We start from the raw sequence: 16,320 nt of genomic DNA on the forward strand, positions 1-16,320 counted from the left end.
GCATCTCTGTCAAATGACCTCTCGAAAATATTCGACTTTATTTTCGATATCTAACCATTTTGTATTTTGTTGATGCGCTAAAGGAATCTTATAGAGTTACATCTCTACATGCCTCTGCGAGGGAAAAAAAACGAATTCAATAAGATGAAAAAGACGGGTTAATCTGAGCATTATTTCTAAATTTGCATCCAACGTCCATTATAATCTGTGGATGGTAGAAAAGAAGCTCTTTTTAGTAGATATTGAGCAATAAGTGGGTGCTTATTTAAGCATCTTTGAACTAGCAGCATATAGGTAAGTAAAATAGACTATGGTAATCGAAGTTTGTAAGGTCCAAAGGATTATTCTTGGATATGGTAGACGCAATGGAAACTGAATACAAGTCACTCTTTTGTCTTTTGTTTAGACGCATAGAATAAGGCGTTAGAAATTACTCACATACTTTAAGGCTTTTAACAAGTATACTATCAATATGTTTACACAGAGATAGACTACTTCAAATTTCATATAAAATCCATACACCTCAACTTGAAAGTAAAAGCAATTAAGACACCTACCAATCCTAGGGTATATAATGGAGTTTCAGCCAATGCATAATTACTAAGACGTCATTAACAACTGCTGCTTACTACATAAAACGCCTCAAAGCAGCAAGAAGTATAATACGATCCAAGAGGGTTGGAGCTATATATTGAAAATCTAACAATGTGCTTCGTATCATGGTAAGCTTTAAGGTATACTGTGTAGCTACTTTTACACGATCTATTTCTTGTCCTCTCTCTCTCTCTCTCTCTTACATGAGAGATATAATGTACTCAAACTGAAGAAATCAACTCAAATTTATAAGAGCTCTAAGAGTTTATTTGCATGTTACAGATGTAAATAAGGCATCTTTATTGAACGCATACTGCTCTAGGAAGTTCATAAAATAAACAATATTCATTGATGAAGTCGCGAAGTCCAGGTAAAATATATATATAAATTCATTCAACCCATTTCTTGCTGCATTGACTCCTAACATGAATCTTCCCACTTAATTTAAACACGAATATTCTTTCGTGTGATTGCTAGGTCTACTAGGCTTAGCCAAAATGTTCAGCAAAATCTTCTTGCCATTTTTGATCCTAAGATGAGAAATGTAGCTTGGCTTGGGCTAAAAATATTCTCTTGTATGTTTACTATAATACCTGACACTTTTGACGCTCAAAGGAAAAGCTTTAGTACAATAAACACAGAAAAGACTTCAAAAAGATCATTTTCTCAAAAATGGACATTGAAGTCGGCAAAGCATTCCTCAATTAAGAGAACTTTTTCACTCTTTTTATGAGCTTTTGCAATGATCGTCAATTTAGCTGACCTTTAGTCAAGCAGTTGACTGAGAACGGGTCTCAAATACCAAGTGTACAAACTCATGCAAGTTAGTCTGAATATTGTTACCAGTATTAGTTTCTCGACCCCAATACTGTAAGGCTAACTTTTATCAGCTATCATACAGCCTTATTCTACAAATCTAGACTTACAAGATCATTGTTTTTATTCCATGGGCACAAAATACACAATTCCAACTAATAGAAGACTCTTTTTTTCTTTAATTGTGTTTATTGATTGAGCCACGTACGCTGAGAGTAATGATCATAGTGAAGAGGCACGAATAAAAGGCAGGATTGAGTCATACAATTCCTTTATCAAGACACTGTTTTTTTTAAAAATGAAGAGCAAGTTCCTCTTGCTCAAAGCAATCAAATCTTGCCCTAACGGATCATCTGACATAACATAAGTCTTCAATCTCAAATTGAAGTATATCATCATCAATTTACAAAATAATTTTGAACTAAGCAATGAAAATAATATATAGTACATCCGTAAGCAAATGAGAAAGCGGTAGAAGTATTGTACAAATACAAGGATCTAGGATATGACATTTATCACAAATTAAAGCATTTTTTCATATTTTATAGTGTCAGATATCATAAAGTCAAGCTCTTTATTTCTATCTAATAAAAGAGGTTTAAGAGATACACTCAAAAACTATTGATGGACGGCTTTTTTTTTTTTAATATCGGCTTGAAGCAGGATACAGTCACATAAGCTAACGTCATCTTTTTTTCAACTGAATGCCTCCACCAATTTTTTTTTTTGAAAAGAGGGGGTGACAATAGGGTGTGTATCTGTGTGCTCGGTATGTATGTATATGTGTGTGGGCGTGTGTGGGTGTCAAAATAAGATACAGCACTATTTTTTCCCTTTTTTTTTCTTTACCTTAATCTCTTTACTCCCCACTCTTTTTATTGTTTATAATAATGAACAACCTCAGATTGATTCGGTCCTCTTTTGCCCCTGCTCTTCGCTCAGGTAAGCTTCTTTTTTGACTGAAATACCTTGTTATTCAACTTTGATAGCACCTCGTTTTGTTCAAGCACCCATTGTCAGTCAAGTAGCCCAATTCAGCTCTAGCCGTATTGTTCGTCATGCTGCTATGGAAGATCCTCATTACCAAATCAGTGGTAAACCAAGAGGTGCTCTTGATATTGCTGCTTCACACTTGTTGTTGACTGAATTGATGAGAGGCATGTGGGTTGTTCTCGAGAACTTTTTCCGTCCTCCCTACACCATTTTCTATCCTTATGAAAAAGGTCCTCTTTCTGCTCGTTTCCGTGGTGAACATGCTCTTCGTCGTTATCAAACAGGCAAGTAAAACACAGATATGCAATCAGGATTGACCAGTCTGATATAGGTGAGGAACGTTGTATCGCCTGTAAATTATGTGAAGCTATTTGCCCTGCTCAAGCTATTACTATTGAAGCCGAACCTCGTGAAGACGGTGCTCGTCGTACCACTCGTTATGATATTGACATGACCAAGTGCATGTAAGTTATTATATAAAATTAGATAGGGATACTCATTTCGTTTTAGCTACTGTGGTTTCTGTCAAGAAGCTTGCCCTGGTAAGATCCATCTCTAAAAAAAAATTCAATGACTAATGTGAATATAGTTGATGCTATTGTTGAAACCCCCAACTACGAGTACATTACTGAATCTCACGAAGAACTTCTTTACAATAAGGAGAAGTTATTGGCTAATGGTGATAAATGGGAAGTTGAACTTGCTAGGTAAAAACACACACACAATTTGACTCTTAAGCCCATTAACTCATACTTTATAGAAACTTGCAATCTGAACACCCTTATCGTTAATTGGTTGCCTATTATGATATGTCTTGAATAAAAGAACAAAAAAAAAATATTATGTCTCTAGTTTGTATTTTATTTACAATACATGCTTCTTTGCAAACTCTTTAGCTGCATTTAAGCCACGTTCATGATACACAGCACCTACAATGGCTTCAATTGCTTGAGACTTAACAGCTGTAGTTACCTTGCCTGCTGGCTAAACAAAACAATAAGTGTCAATAAAGCACAACATACGTCCATGACTTACCAAGTTGCATCGTACACCAGGCTCTAAACCTAAAGCATCAAATCTAGCTACCAAATGCTCTGTCTTGAATACATTTTTGACTGCCTGACTTAATTCATCCACATTCTTGCTCATGTTGGCTTCCATAGCAAAAAATTCGAGTGAACGACGACCAACATATTGAAGACGTTCATTGGTAGGAACTTTACCATGTTTGTATGATTTATGTGTCAAGGCTTGTGTTAAAGTAGCTGGTGACAATTGAAGTTGGTCTGCCAAAGCTTGTGTATTGAATGAGGCTGGTTTTTCAGCATTCAAAGTACGGGTGGAGTGAAGTGTACGGCGTTGCACTTTACAAGAGTCAGTATCAAGTTGTTTTTTTATACATATCTGTAGCTTACCCAAGTGCTTAAAAACAGACATCGCTAGGGGTTATTGACAAAAGAGCCAGGTTTTTTTCTTTTGGCTAAAGAAAAAAAAAGTGACTACGTTTCCGCTCGGACACACTTTTTGTTAATAGACTGACCCAAAATTGCATGAATCATACCCAGGAAGTAGTAGTGCGAGGAGAACAAATGAGTCCATTTTAAGAGGTAGTTAAAGATACTTGGTGTTTACTAAGAGAGATGAGATGTGTTTGCAGTCAACCTCTGTCTTTTGTTTATCATTCTATTTACAATCTAAAAGGATCTATGAACTCTAACCAGAACATTGAAGGAAAGTAGTCCTTGGATGCATGAGTCTACATTGATAAGGCCCTAGAGCTAAATGAAAACTGTTATTGGAGTCAAAGTATCAACTGCAAAAACTTGAGACCTTTTCTTTTGCTTTTTAGTTACAAGTATCTGTTACGGATTTTATTTGTATATTCTGTCCAATCAGCTTCCTCTCGAGTTCTGCTCCAGGTAGATGAACCCCGCTCAAATTTTTTTTTTTGGGACAAAAAAAAAAGCCCCTTGTCCTTGCCTCTTTTTTTTTTCAGATACATCATGTTGGCTCTCGGACGTTCTTTTCATAAATTGGCCATTGTGTCTACCCCCCGATTAGCTTCAGGTATGCTAGATAAATATACAAACAACCTTACTTATCACTAATAGTGGGTGTCATTCGTTCTTACGCTACTAATAAAAAGCGCCATGCAGCACTTGATCAAGCCAATGTACCTCAACTCGATAAAATCGACTCTATTCTCGATTACCCTCTTGAACATCAATCAACTTTGGATCAACCCAAACTCTTTTCTAGTCATCGTCCCTCTGAAGTGGTGCTTCATGCTGTGAACGATATTGTTGATACGCCTTTGAGTACGGCTGAACAATCTCAATTGATGAAAAAAGCACTTGTGATTAAGCGTGTCGTCAATATGAACGGTAAAGGTAAACAGCCCAGTATGTATGCTTTGGTGGTCGTGGGTAATGGCCATGGCCTTGCAGGTTATGGTGAAGGTAAAGACGAAGAGGCCAGTCGTGCTGTTCGCAAGGCTACCAACCGTGCTATCAAGAACCTTAGATATATTGATCGTTATGACAACCGTACCTTGGCAACTGACATTACACACAAATTCCATGCTACTACACTTGAATTACGCTCAAGACCTCCTGGTTTTGGTATTCGTACCAATCATTATGTGCATGAAATCTGTCGATGTATTGGCTTACAAGATATCAGTGCTAAAGTGAGAGGATCCACTACACCTATGAATGTCATCAAGGCTACCTTTGAAGCATTATCGCACCAAAAGCAACCTCAAGATATTGCCAAGATGAGAGGCAAGAAGCTAGCTGATGTACAGCATGTCTATTTTGGTGGTCAATAAAACAATAGCAATAAAATCTTTATTCAAAAAAGTGATTGTCTGTAAGAAACAATTGGCTCATACCAGAAGATGGATCATAATGAGGATTCATCATCATATCTTCTTCTCGAACAACAACCATGTCTGGACCTAAAGGTGCTTGTGTTGCCTCTTGATAATGCTGCTGTTGATGTTGCTGAGGTTGCTGTTGATTCCAACTCTGAATAGGGAATTCATTTTGCCATTGGACATTAAAAGAAGGCATCATAAACTGTGGATAAAGTGAGGCTTCACTCATTGTGGACAGTGTATTTCTTCTCATCTTTCTCGGTTCAGGTACATTCGCAAGAGCAGCGGACATTCTTTTCTCAGCTGTGGATGGACGATGATAATACTTGCTAAATTCAATTGAAGGGGATTGACTTGATAGTTTCTGGATTAAATCTACAGAGACCATGTACTGGTATCTTGCTTTATCACACATAAATTCATCATCAGCATGAGCCATTTCATATTTGTGAACAGTCGCAGCCATGGATAGACAATGAATAGTATGTTGAACACCTCTGGTAGGGTAACAAAGTATTTCGACAGGGTACATTTCATACAATGTTTCTGCAATACCAGTGATATTAGAAGCAGAGGTAGCACATAGCTTTCTATGAGGATAATCAAGGAAATCAAACTCAGTCTTTAAAGGTGGTTGATTCATATAGATGCGATGCAACAGAATCACACTAAAGTGATATGTCATATGCAAAAACCCTATAAATGGATCGCCAATGGCCTGTCTTTCCACAGGGTAATTCTCGATGTCTTGAGTAGGAGAGTACATGAGTGGAGGGGGCACTTCATAAAGAAAGTTTTCAAGGTGAGTATGTAAAGAGAACAATCTTGCTTGCTCTTGTATTGTCTGTTGATCGCTGCGTTGGTATCCTTGAGACTGTTGTCGTTGTGTTGTTCTTCTGGCCATACTGTAAATATCAGACAATACTTTACCGAGTTGAATTAAGATATTTTGATTCGTAATCAGTTCTTCCAGAGCAGGTCCTTCTTCGCTTGTTACTGAGGGAAATCCAATGGTACACTGATGCACATCAAAATATGTAGTACGACCTTGTTCAATGCTCATCAACAAATCATACATAAATGCTACCCAGAATGTTCTCCGTCTTGTTTCGGCATCGTGGGTTTCTTCTATCATTTGTGGTAGACCCAAATCATGACACATACTGACAGCCATACCAAGGTACATATAGGCGCGGTGAAAATAGCCATTTCTTGGTAAGCTCTCTTGATATTTGACCAACAAGAGCAATGCTTGAACAGTGCTTAATCGTGGTGCATCCAAGAAATCATCCAATAGTTCATATGCGAGCTGATAATAGTCATAACCTGGTCTTGCATCAGTATTGACCACCCAGCGAGAAGCAACAGCACACATGCTTAATAACAATAAGCGAGAAGGCGGGTTAGTCATACTATGCATTTGCTTCAAAAAAGAAGGCTTGTGAATCATAGGCATATACTTGTGTACGTGTTCAAAATAAATGTCTGTCAAGCCTTGTACTTCAATCATGAACTGTCTTGAGGTAGTCAATTCTTCAGGTAAGGGCAGTTCAGTCAAGGAATCAGAAATATCAGACTGGGTATCATCGTGACATAGTTCATGTGTGTGTTCAAACATAGGCCTACCAATAAGGGCATCATCCAGTATCTTTTGAACAGGAGTTGTTAGATTCTTAAGAGCACTTTCGACACGTTGAAGACGATGTTCCAGGTTTTCCATGTATTGCTTTGGAGGCCCTCTTTTAGGTGGCAGTTTAGCAAAGACACATTCTGTATTTGACCTTCTACAACGATTACATGGTTGAACACCATCACATTTTACCTATAACAAGAAAAGCTGTCAAAAATTAACTTTTATGCTTTGAATCATGTGTGTTTATTACTTTTCTCTTTCGACATTCATCGCAGGCACGGCTTATTTTGATTCGCTTACTTCCACCAATCGACTTATTTCGAAGTGAAAATAGACCTCCTCCTCCTCCTTCCATAGTAGCGATTGATTGGGATGCACTTAACTAGATGGAGGAAATAAGAACAAAAATAAAAAATAAATAAGCTGCTCCACCCGACCAAATAAAAAAAAAAAAAAAAAAAAAAAGTGTGTCGGTCTTTGAAAAGCGAATTCATGCTCTGTTACTATGTATCTTGCTTATAGATCTTGATCATTAGTAATTTTACTATTTATCTATACATCGGGCTATACACTTTCTTCTGGGGTATAGAACTATGGTGGCTTAAGGTTTTTTTTTTTTTTTTGGTAACTTGAGTGTATATTCAGGCAGCTTACTGACTCTTATGCCTCTTGGCTTCTTTCTATTCTCACAATGTACGACAACAGAATAATCCACCATCCCCTAATTCAATACTCAAGAGACACTCTATTCCATCAACGCCATGCTTTGTCTTTTATTTCAATTCGAAGCCGAAACACTATGAAGAATGGCTCGCATAACGTCTGTAATAGAAACTACGCCAATAGCCTTTTCTCTCTCATCCACTACCCATACGCGATGTGATTTAGTAGCAAGTAATTTGGCTACTGCAAAACCAAGCGTAGTATCTAATCGCACATCAAAAACAGGCAATCGATCTTGTCCATCATCGATCCCTTGCTGAATACGCACTAGGCTTACGAATTGAAAGCATGTCTTCCATAATAGCTGATGATGATAACTCTTCATGACATGCTGCATAAAATCATTAGAATGTAGCTGCATGTTGTGTTTAATTTACCTTGACATCAGTCATACTAATATTACCAAGCACAACACCCATATGTCCCAACACGGCCACTGAAGAAATATTGTGTTTGCTCATAAGTGCAAGTGCATCTAACACAAGTGAGTCTGCATTGACTGCAATAACATCAGAGACGCCTAGATCAAGTTGACGGAGCTATTCAATGTGAGCGAATGTCATAGAGAAAGAGAGCTATTTACTGTCTTGTTCATAATACACTCAATATCAGAGAAATGACGTTGATGCTTATACAAGTACTTTGCCACTACAGACTGAGACAAGATACCTTTGATTGACCCATCTGGGTTTATAACACACACACGATGAGCTCCACGGGCAAATTTTTCTACAGCAGATAATAAAGTTGCTTCATTCATGATAGAATAAAATGGATTTTTCTGGGAAAGATCTATTTACTGTGAGCAAGAATACAGTAGGCAAGAAAAAGAAAGCTTACCACTGGCTAGTTCGATAGGCACTTGTTGACCTTCTTGAGCGCGACAAAGCACATCTTTGATTCCAAGGTACAAGTCTTCTCTTTGTCCTTCCTGTACCTCAGGAGGAGGTGAAGATATATTTCGGAGGACAAGCAAAATATAGGCAATCACATCTCCATAATCAAACATACCCACATAAGTAGGCACGGAAGTTGCGCTAGATGTATAGACAGGAGCAGAAGAAATATTGTGGTTAATGAGTACGTTACATGCTTCTTCCACAGACAAAGAGCCTTCACTATTCAATCCAGTTATTCAACGTGTTTTTATTGTGTACAGCACTACTTGCATTGTAATCACGTTCTGGTCTTTTATAAGACTCGAGACTTTAGTCAACTTCCAATCCGCAGGAGTGGTCGCAATGCCTTCTCGGTGTGTCATGTTAAAGCAAGCGAGGATCTTGATACACGTAATTTACGAAACAATTCTTTATTGGAAAATATAAACAAATCCAACTGCTAAATTGTGAGCACCAGTTACATAGAGTTTATAAAAAGCCATACTAATCGAGGATTGTTGGTTAAAAGTGATAGTTATTGAGAATTGTGTGAAAAGAGAAAGAGAAAAGAAGGGTGGGGACGTGATCTTTCAAGTAAAACAGTAAATTTAAAGTCAGTAACAATGGTGTGTTATGGAGACAATAATTTTAAGAGAAAGAGTTTATTTCTTTTAATCACAAATAATATTTATGATAATTATCGTATAATAGAACATTCCCCTTTGATAAAGTATAATAAATATGATAAAAGATATGATAAAAGATATGGTAATAAAATAAAATATATGATTTAGAGTCGCATTAAAACCCAAAGGAAAGCTTGACTGCAGTAAACCTTATTATTCATAAAGAGGTTCAAGGTGATAAGAGTGACAATTAGTGTATACTTTTTCTGTATTACACTTCTTCAAATCGTACCGAGTTGACGAGAGAACTTTTGTTACTATCCAAGGACCAGACCAATCCATTGACAGTTTTCTAGCTTTCTTGCTAATTGATATTTGGTTGTTAAATAGCATGACCTTGTCTTGTTCCTTATAATCTTGAATATCTTCAATTACATGCATTTTTCTTGCTTCCAAAACTGCTTCAAACGCTAAGTTCAGGTTATTTACTAAGTGCTCAGCGAATTGTCTTTGAGGCGTTGTGATATCACGATACAAAGGAGGAAGATTGACTTCTTGTTTTCCCATCAAAGGAGTTCTTGCCTTTCTACCATGGATCAGTTCAAACGGAGTAGATTGGATGCTTGCATGAAAAGTATTATTATACACAAAACGGAGTCTCATGTTTTTATCCCATTTGGTACAGATTGTTGTTTGATTTGAATATACTAGGATCATCGTACGTAATGTTGCCATGAACTTCTCCACCATACCATTTGATGATTGATGATACGCTGGTACAAACGTGAGTTGAATGCCACACAATTCAGCTAGTTGCCTGTTGAATTCACTGGAGAATGTTCGAGCGTTATCTAACATTACTTGCTCTGGGAACCCATGACAAAGAATGAAGCGATTGTAGAAAGCTTCTGCTAGATCCATTGGCATGAGGGAGTGTACTGGAAATAATTCCACATACCGAAAAAGCATATCTATAACTACTAATATATGATCATTACCCTGATCTGTCTTGGGTAGTGAACCGAAGTAATCTATTGCCACCCTTTGGAATGGAACATTGGAAGCAGTAGTAGATAGTTGAGTATGACGGAAGCGGTTGCCTTTGATTGTTTGACAGAGTTGGCATGACCTTGTATATTGTGAAATTTGAAGATCCATTGTAAGAAACCAAAAACCTGCTTGCAATAGCCTTTTCTTGGTTTTGTTCTCACCCGCATGTCCAGCAAATTTTGAGTTGTGATAGTAATTGACTATCTCCTTGACCAAGTGTGATTGAACTACTTTACTTACTTGATTTTTGTCTAAACTTCTTGACCTAACTACCGTTTTATACAGGACACCATCTTTCACCTTAAAAAATTTGTCCATTGTTTCAATTGATTCTTGAAGTTGATGATCCATTTGTTGCTGCTGTTTCCACCATTCTTGATTCTTGTTCATGAAATTGTCAATTTGAATTGCATTGACCGGATTACGAGACAGAGAGTCAGCCACATAATTTGTTTTGCCTGGTATATATTTAGCTTCAAAGTCATACGATTGCAAGAAAAGACACCATCTCCATAGCCTCGGTTGTTTATCTTCTGATGTTGACATTAACCATTGAAGAGAGGAGTGATCTGTAAAGACAATAAAGTGTCCTGCTTCTAAATATATACGATGCTTTTTGATACCCCAAACAATACTAAGAGCTTCGATTTCCCTGATAGAATATCGTTGCTCATGAACCGATAGAGATCTAGACGCAAATGAGAGAGGATATACAGCATCATCATACCGTTCACACAATACCACACCAATTCCTGCCGTAGCAGCACCATCTACGTGTAATTCAACTTGTAAACTAAAATCAGGTTGTTTTAGTAATGGTAAATTGGCTAATTGTTTTTTGAGTTTTTCAAAAGCTTGCTGTTGCTCATCATTCCAGTAAAAGTCAATGCCCTTTTTCTTGAGTCTTCTGAGCGGCTCTGCAGCGATTTGAAATTGAGAGATAAACCGTTGATATACCCCGAACACACCGAGTACTGATTCTAATTCTTTCAAATTAGTTGGAGCAGGGATAGCCAGATTCGGTTTGATCTTGTTTAGATTTGGATGTACGCCCGAGCTTGATACCACGAACCCAAGGTATTCTACGCTTGATAGTCCAAATGTAGACTTTGATCTATTCAGAGATAGATTGGCATTTTTTAATGCAACTAGTACATCTTCTAAATCTTCTAGATGTTGAGTTCCGGTATCGGAGTAAATGGTAATATCTTCTAGATAAGCAATTGCACACCGATTCCTTAGTGAGCCTAGCACCAGATCCATTAGGCTTTGGAAAAATGCTGGTATATTTTTTAGCCCGAAACTTATAACGTTGAAGACATACAGTGATTACATTAAGTGTCCCATAAAACTCATTTGTAAGCATAAATTAATATATTTTCGTCGTATTGACCTTGTGTTAGTATCAGAAAAAGCGCATTTTTTTGCTGGCTACTTCAATTTCTCTATTTAGTAAGAGATACCACTTTTGGACAACTTAGGTAAAAAATGACGTAGCGTTTTCAAAAAAATTTCCTGCAAAACTTGAATACCTTATTTTCTTCGGCGAATAAGCACTCTCAATCGTGCGTTTTCCACATTCTTCGGCAAATTCTAGCACAACCTACCCTACTACATATAAATGCGGCAAGCTTTTCAGAAAAAAATTCTCTTTTCTTCATTCTATATACATACCTTTTCTCCTTATTATCATGCCTTACAGCCTCCCATACGATAAACGAAACAATGTCAAATCTGCACTTTTATCTGGCAAATCGATTCGTCAGGTCTCAAAACTAACAGGTGTTGCCAAATCAACAGTTTCTCGTATTAGAAAAGAGTTGCCAGAAATGAAAACTTGCACTGGTACCGGTAGACCATCAAGAGTAGGTCATCTTACGGCTTGTTTGCTACGAATAAAAATCCGAACTGGAGCATTGAAGAATGTCAAAGAAGTCCAAACTTGATTGTCTGGACAGGGTATTGCTTTGACGTATAGTGGAACAGTCTCTCTGATGAAAAGGGTAGGATTATACTCAAAGTTCAAGCAGAAGAAAATTCTTTTGAGAGTTTCTCACCTTTCGAAGAGATACAAATGGGCCTTATCATATCGTAACTGGTCCTCAAATGAGTGGAAGAGTGTCGTTTTTACAGACGAGATGTAGATCAATCTTTGGGGATCAGATGGTGCAACATACACTTGGTTACAGCAAGGGTTTAAAGCGAAACCCCATAACTACAAGCTATTGCTTAAGCATGGAGGTGGCTCTCTGATGATGTGGGGGTGCATGACATCTTCCGGAGTAGGATATGCCTCTCGAGTGCTTCAAAAGACAATGGATACCGATTGCTATTTGGAGATTCTAGGGTCGTCATACCTAGATACATTGGAGTATTATAGTATGGATCCACAAAAAACTATATTTCAACAAGACAACGACCCAAAACACAAAGCAAAGGCTACCATTTCTTGGCTTAAAGCCCACAAAGTCCACTTTATTGCTGACTGGCCACCTAACAGTCCTGACTTGAACCCAATAGAGCATCTTTGGAAACAGTTAAAGTGCAGACTAGCCGGATATGATACAAAACCAAAAAATCTGGACGAATTGTGGTCAAGGGTCGAAAAAGAATAGTACAAATTTTGCAAAGGCGACATGGAGGCGTACTATAGCAGCATGCCTCAACGTATAGAAGCAGTTATCAAAGCAAAGGGCGGTTATACTAAATTTTGAGCATTTCAAATAAAGAATAAATTATGGTGAAACACAAGTTTTTTTTCTTTTAAAAATGAAGCACTGTTATTGGATGCACTTAGGAGTAATTAGCAGTGCGATTCTTATTGTCAATGCCTAATTAACCTATGTGTCAAGTTTCAGAAGGATCGACCGAGTTTTTGTAGAGAAGGGTAAAAAACCAGGTTTTATGGGACACTTAATGTAACCACTGTATATAGAATGAAGAAAAGAGAATTTTTTTCTGAAAAGCTTGCCGCATTTATATGTAGTAGGGTAGGTTGTGCTAGAATTTGCCGAAGAATGTGGAAAACGCACGATTGAGAGTGCTTATTCGCCGAAGAAAATAAGGTATTCAAGTTTTGCAGGAAATTTTTTTGAAAACGCTACGTCATTTTTTACCTAAGTTGTCCAAAAGTGGTATCTCTTACTAAATAGAGAAATTGAAGTAGCCAGCAAAAAAATGCGCTTTTTCTGATACTAACACAAGGTCAATACGACGAAAATATATTAATTTATGCTTACAAATGAGTTTTATGGGACACTTAATGTAATCACTATAAGTCGAACATAATTACCACACACCCAAATTGTTTTGTCAGGTCTTAGTACAGCAGTAACTGGAGAGCCCCACTCAGTATGGGTAGCTTTAGTCACTATTCCATTCTGTTGTAGTTCTTCAAACTTTTTGTCTATCTGTTGCTGAATATTGGGATGATTTCTTCTTGGTGGTGTATAGATAGGGTGAGAATCACCTGTGTCAATAGTAAATTCCATAAGAGTTGTGATTGACGGTTTGTTTTTATTTGCAGCAATTACTGACTTATGAGTCTCCAATAATTTATCTACCGAAGGTTGAATATCTAAAAAATTAACATGAGAGCATCCTGAAAGGTTGCGAAATAGTGTGTACTTAGTATACCTTTGAGTTGTCTCTGTCTTCCCTTTTCTTTCTTTTTGTTGTGTACCTGTTACACATATCCTTCAATTTTTTATATAATTATCATCTATCCTATCACTTTATTTTTTCTTCGGATTTTGTCTCAAGCATTACTCGAGAATTAGAAAAAGTAAGATAACTCAATATTACATTATCAATTATATCATATACTTATATCAATAAAGCTTTTACTATATTATCAACAAAATATAACAAAGTAGTTAAATTCTATCTCAAAATCCAATCCGAACAAAATCCAAAGATTTCAATCCTTAGCGGACTTTCCAAAATGAAAAGTTTTTTATTTTAGATAAGTCAAACATTTTTTAGCGGACTTTCCATCAGACTTTCTAAAATGAAAAAAATAAAAATTTCCTCCAAAACTATCTAAAATAAAAAGTTTTCGGTAGACTTTTCACTCAAAAAACAACCAAACGTGCCAGAACTGCACCTACCACCACTACTACCACTGCCTCAACTTCCTCTTCAGTTGACCTAGTCATCACCGAAGAAGATGCTGAAGATGATCTCGAGTCAATTACCGAGACTCCCAAGAAAGGCAAAGGTAAAGGAAAACAGTGGCCGGCCACCGAGAAGGAGTAATTGTGTGTCTCTTGGGTGAACACTTCGATTGATCCGGTCAAAGGATCGTATAAAAAGCTCAAGACGTATTGGAGTCGTATTCACGAGAACTACGAGCAAAGCCGAGTGGAAAAAGAATTCGGTTCTTATCGTGAAGCAAAGGCTCTTGAACAACAGTTCAGGAAGATCAAAACCGACGTGCTTGCTTTCTGTGGCCACTACAACAGAATAAAAAATCAGAACAAAAGTGGAACCAACCAGTCCGATGTGGTAAGTAGCTAATATTAATCTTTGATCTGTGTTAACATGTTGAATTTGAAACTTGCCAAGAAGGCATTTCGGGATCTTGAGGGTCGTGATTTCGAGTTCGTTGACTGTTGGGAATTGTTGAGGGACGTTCTCAAGTTCCAAAGTGTAGTTGACTCTGCAAAGAAACCAAAGAAGAAAGCTGATGAGGAGGGTAAGGCCCAATATGAACAGCGGCCTATGGGCAACAAGAAGTCTCTTGCTCTTGTTGTTCAAAAGCAAATAGAAACTGGAAAGCAGCAAGCCATCCTCGAGAAAATCAAGCTTGAAGCTGCTTTCAATGCGAGCATGGAGCAAGTCTTCAGAAAAAATGTGGCCATCGCTGAAAACGCTGCAAGAGAAGCGCATGAGCGCCACATTATGTCTGTGGACATCTCGTCCATCCTTGAAGAAGATAGACAGGAGTACTACCAGTACGAGAGAATGAAGTTCATTGCACGTATCAGGAAGGAGAAGGCTGAGATGGAGATGGCCGAAAAGAAGGAGAAGGAGAAGGAGCAGATCGTTTTGGATGATGATGATTCATCTTGTAATGATGATTTTGAAGACGTTGAAGAAGAAATTTAATCAATTGAATCAAATGAATAAGTAATCCATTTTTCAACAATATTCTCAGTTATAATATTTTTTATTTCATTTTCTAGTAGGTACATCCTTGTAGATCTCCCAAAGATGATTGATAAGATCGGTTTGCAACTGGTTGTGAAGATATTTATCGCGAGTCGTTCTGTGAATTTCAACATAACGAGATATGTTCGTCTCTTTCAGAACAGACTCGTCAAACTCTTTATCATCTTCAACAAAATCGCCTTTGTTGAGATCATCTCGCTGATCCTCAATGATCGTGTTATGCAAGATGATGCAGGCTATCATGATATCCCGTAAAGAGCTTGTGTGCCACAAACGTACAGGATCCTTCAAAATTCTGAAGCGTGCTTGCAACACTCCAAAAGCGCGCTCGACATCCTTTCTGGTTGATTCTTGTTTAGCAGCAAAAATCTAAATAGTATATACTGGATTAGTCAAGTTTCTCCCTTAATTGTAAAATGTACCTCTTGTCTTCTTGTTTGTGGTAGAGAAATTGTTTTGACAAATGATGCATAGGATGGGTAAATGCCATCTACAAGGTAGTACCCATTGTCATAAGTTTTTCCGCATAGCTCGAAGGATGTCGTAGGACCATCACCAGCGACCAACTGATCAAACAATGGTGATCTGGCCAAGATGTTCAAGTCGTTGAGAGACCCAGGTGCACCAAAAAAGGCATGCCATATCCAAAGATCTCGGGAGGCCACAGCTTCTAACACAACAGTAGCTTTCTTTTCCTTGCCCTTGTAGCTCCCGTGATGAGCCTTAGGGCAATTCTTCCATTCCCAGTGCATGCAGTCTAAAGATCCAAGCATTCCTGGGAATCCACGCTCCTTTCCTACCTCATACAAGCCTGCAATGTCTTCTCGATTTGGTCTTCTGAGGTATTCGTTCTTGAAGACTTCGACGATTGCTTTACAAAACTTCTTCATACAGTGTAAAGCAGTTGCTTCATTTACACGAAGGTACTCCGCCATGAAGTCTCCAGGGACAGCATAT

At 37.7% G+C, this 16,320-nt stretch overlaps 7 protein-coding genes across 7 annotated transcripts; 3 read left to right on the forward strand and 4 right to left on the reverse strand.

Annotated features, from left to right (window-relative positions):
* The first annotated feature begins 2,130 nt into the window (after nucleotides 1-2,130).
* On the forward strand, nucleotides 2,131-3,246 carry B0P05DRAFT_558053 (NADH dehydrogenase iron-sulfur protein 8). Its single transcript, XM_051580087.1, has 6 exons — nucleotides 2,131-2,352; nucleotides 2,400-2,687; nucleotides 2,735-2,867; nucleotides 2,914-2,945; nucleotides 2,993-3,110; nucleotides 3,164-3,246. Exons 1-6 carry the CDS (start codon nucleotides 2,301-2,303, stop codon nucleotides 3,192-3,194), a joined length of 654 nt encoding a protein of 217 aa, XP_051431099.1. The 5' UTR covers nucleotides 2,131-2,300; the 3' UTR covers nucleotides 3,195-3,246.
* On the reverse strand, nucleotides 3,247-3,865 carry B0P05DRAFT_558056 (ribonuclease-III-like-domain-containing protein). Its single transcript, XM_051580088.1, has 3 exons — nucleotides 3,819-3,865; nucleotides 3,439-3,767; nucleotides 3,247-3,387 (listed from the first exon to the last, which is right to left on the reverse strand). The coding sequence occupies exons 1-3, from the start codon at nucleotides 3,838-3,840 to the stop codon at nucleotides 3,268-3,270; spliced, it is 471 nt and encodes a 156-aa protein (XP_051431100.1). The 5' UTR covers nucleotides 3,841-3,865; the 3' UTR covers nucleotides 3,247-3,267.
* A 449-nt stretch (nucleotides 3,866-4,314) lies between these two features.
* On the forward strand, nucleotides 4,315-5,266 carry B0P05DRAFT_558057 (ribosomal protein S5, C-terminal domain-containing protein). The gene is made up of 2 exons (XM_051580089.1): nucleotides 4,315-4,470; nucleotides 4,515-5,266. Exons 1-2 carry the CDS (start codon nucleotides 4,407-4,409, stop codon nucleotides 5,231-5,233), a joined length of 783 nt encoding a protein of 260 aa, XP_051431101.1. The 5' UTR covers nucleotides 4,315-4,406; the 3' UTR covers nucleotides 5,234-5,266.
* On the reverse strand, nucleotides 5,253-7,304 carry B0P05DRAFT_516790 (fungal-specific transcription factor domain-containing protein; the record flags this gene model as incomplete). The annotated part of the gene is made up of 2 exons (XM_051575706.1): nucleotides 7,165-7,304; nucleotides 5,253-7,103 (listed from the first exon to the last, which is right to left on the reverse strand). Exons 1-2 carry the CDS (start codon nucleotides 7,267-7,269, stop codon nucleotides 5,253-5,255), a joined length of 1,956 nt encoding a protein of 651 aa, XP_051431102.1. The 5' UTR covers nucleotides 7,270-7,304.
* A 358-nt stretch (nucleotides 7,305-7,662) lies between these two features.
* B0P05DRAFT_558064 (uncharacterized protein) lies at nucleotides 7,663-9,142 on the reverse strand. Its single transcript, XM_051580090.1, has 6 exons — nucleotides 9,021-9,142; nucleotides 8,807-8,972; nucleotides 8,478-8,755; nucleotides 8,221-8,429; nucleotides 8,015-8,176; nucleotides 7,663-7,968 (listed from the first exon to the last, which is right to left on the reverse strand). The coding sequence occupies exons 2-6, from the start codon at nucleotides 8,896-8,898 to the stop codon at nucleotides 7,693-7,695; spliced, it is 1,017 nt and encodes a 338-aa protein (XP_051431103.1). The 5' UTR covers nucleotides 8,899-8,972; nucleotides 9,021-9,142; the 3' UTR covers nucleotides 7,663-7,692.
* Nucleotides 9,143-14,266: 5,124 nt separating this feature from the next.
* B0P05DRAFT_624834 (uncharacterized protein) lies at nucleotides 14,267-14,709 on the reverse strand (the record flags this gene model as incomplete). The annotated part of the gene is made up of 1 exon (XM_051583462.1): nucleotides 14,267-14,709. A coding segment is annotated over one exon (330 nt), but the record flags the coding sequence as incomplete, so codon positions are not given.
* Nucleotides 14,710-14,733: 24 nt separating this feature from the next.
* On the forward strand, nucleotides 14,734-15,300 carry B0P05DRAFT_574783 (uncharacterized protein; the record flags this gene model as incomplete). Its single annotated transcript, XM_051581592.1, has 1 exon — nucleotides 14,734-15,300. The coding sequence occupies one exon, from the start codon at nucleotides 14,734-14,736 to the stop codon at nucleotides 15,298-15,300; it is 567 nt and encodes a 188-aa protein (XP_051431105.1).
* Between the last annotated feature and the right edge of the window lie 1,020 nt (nucleotides 15,301-16,320).

This window comes from Gilbertella persicaria, assembly GCF_025201335.1.
Source record: "Gilbertella persicaria strain CBS 190.32 chromosome Unknown B0P05scaffold_49, whole genome shotgun sequence".
Taxonomy (NCBI): domain Eukaryota; kingdom Fungi; phylum Mucoromycota; class Mucoromycetes; order Mucorales; family Choanephoraceae; genus Gilbertella; species Gilbertella persicaria.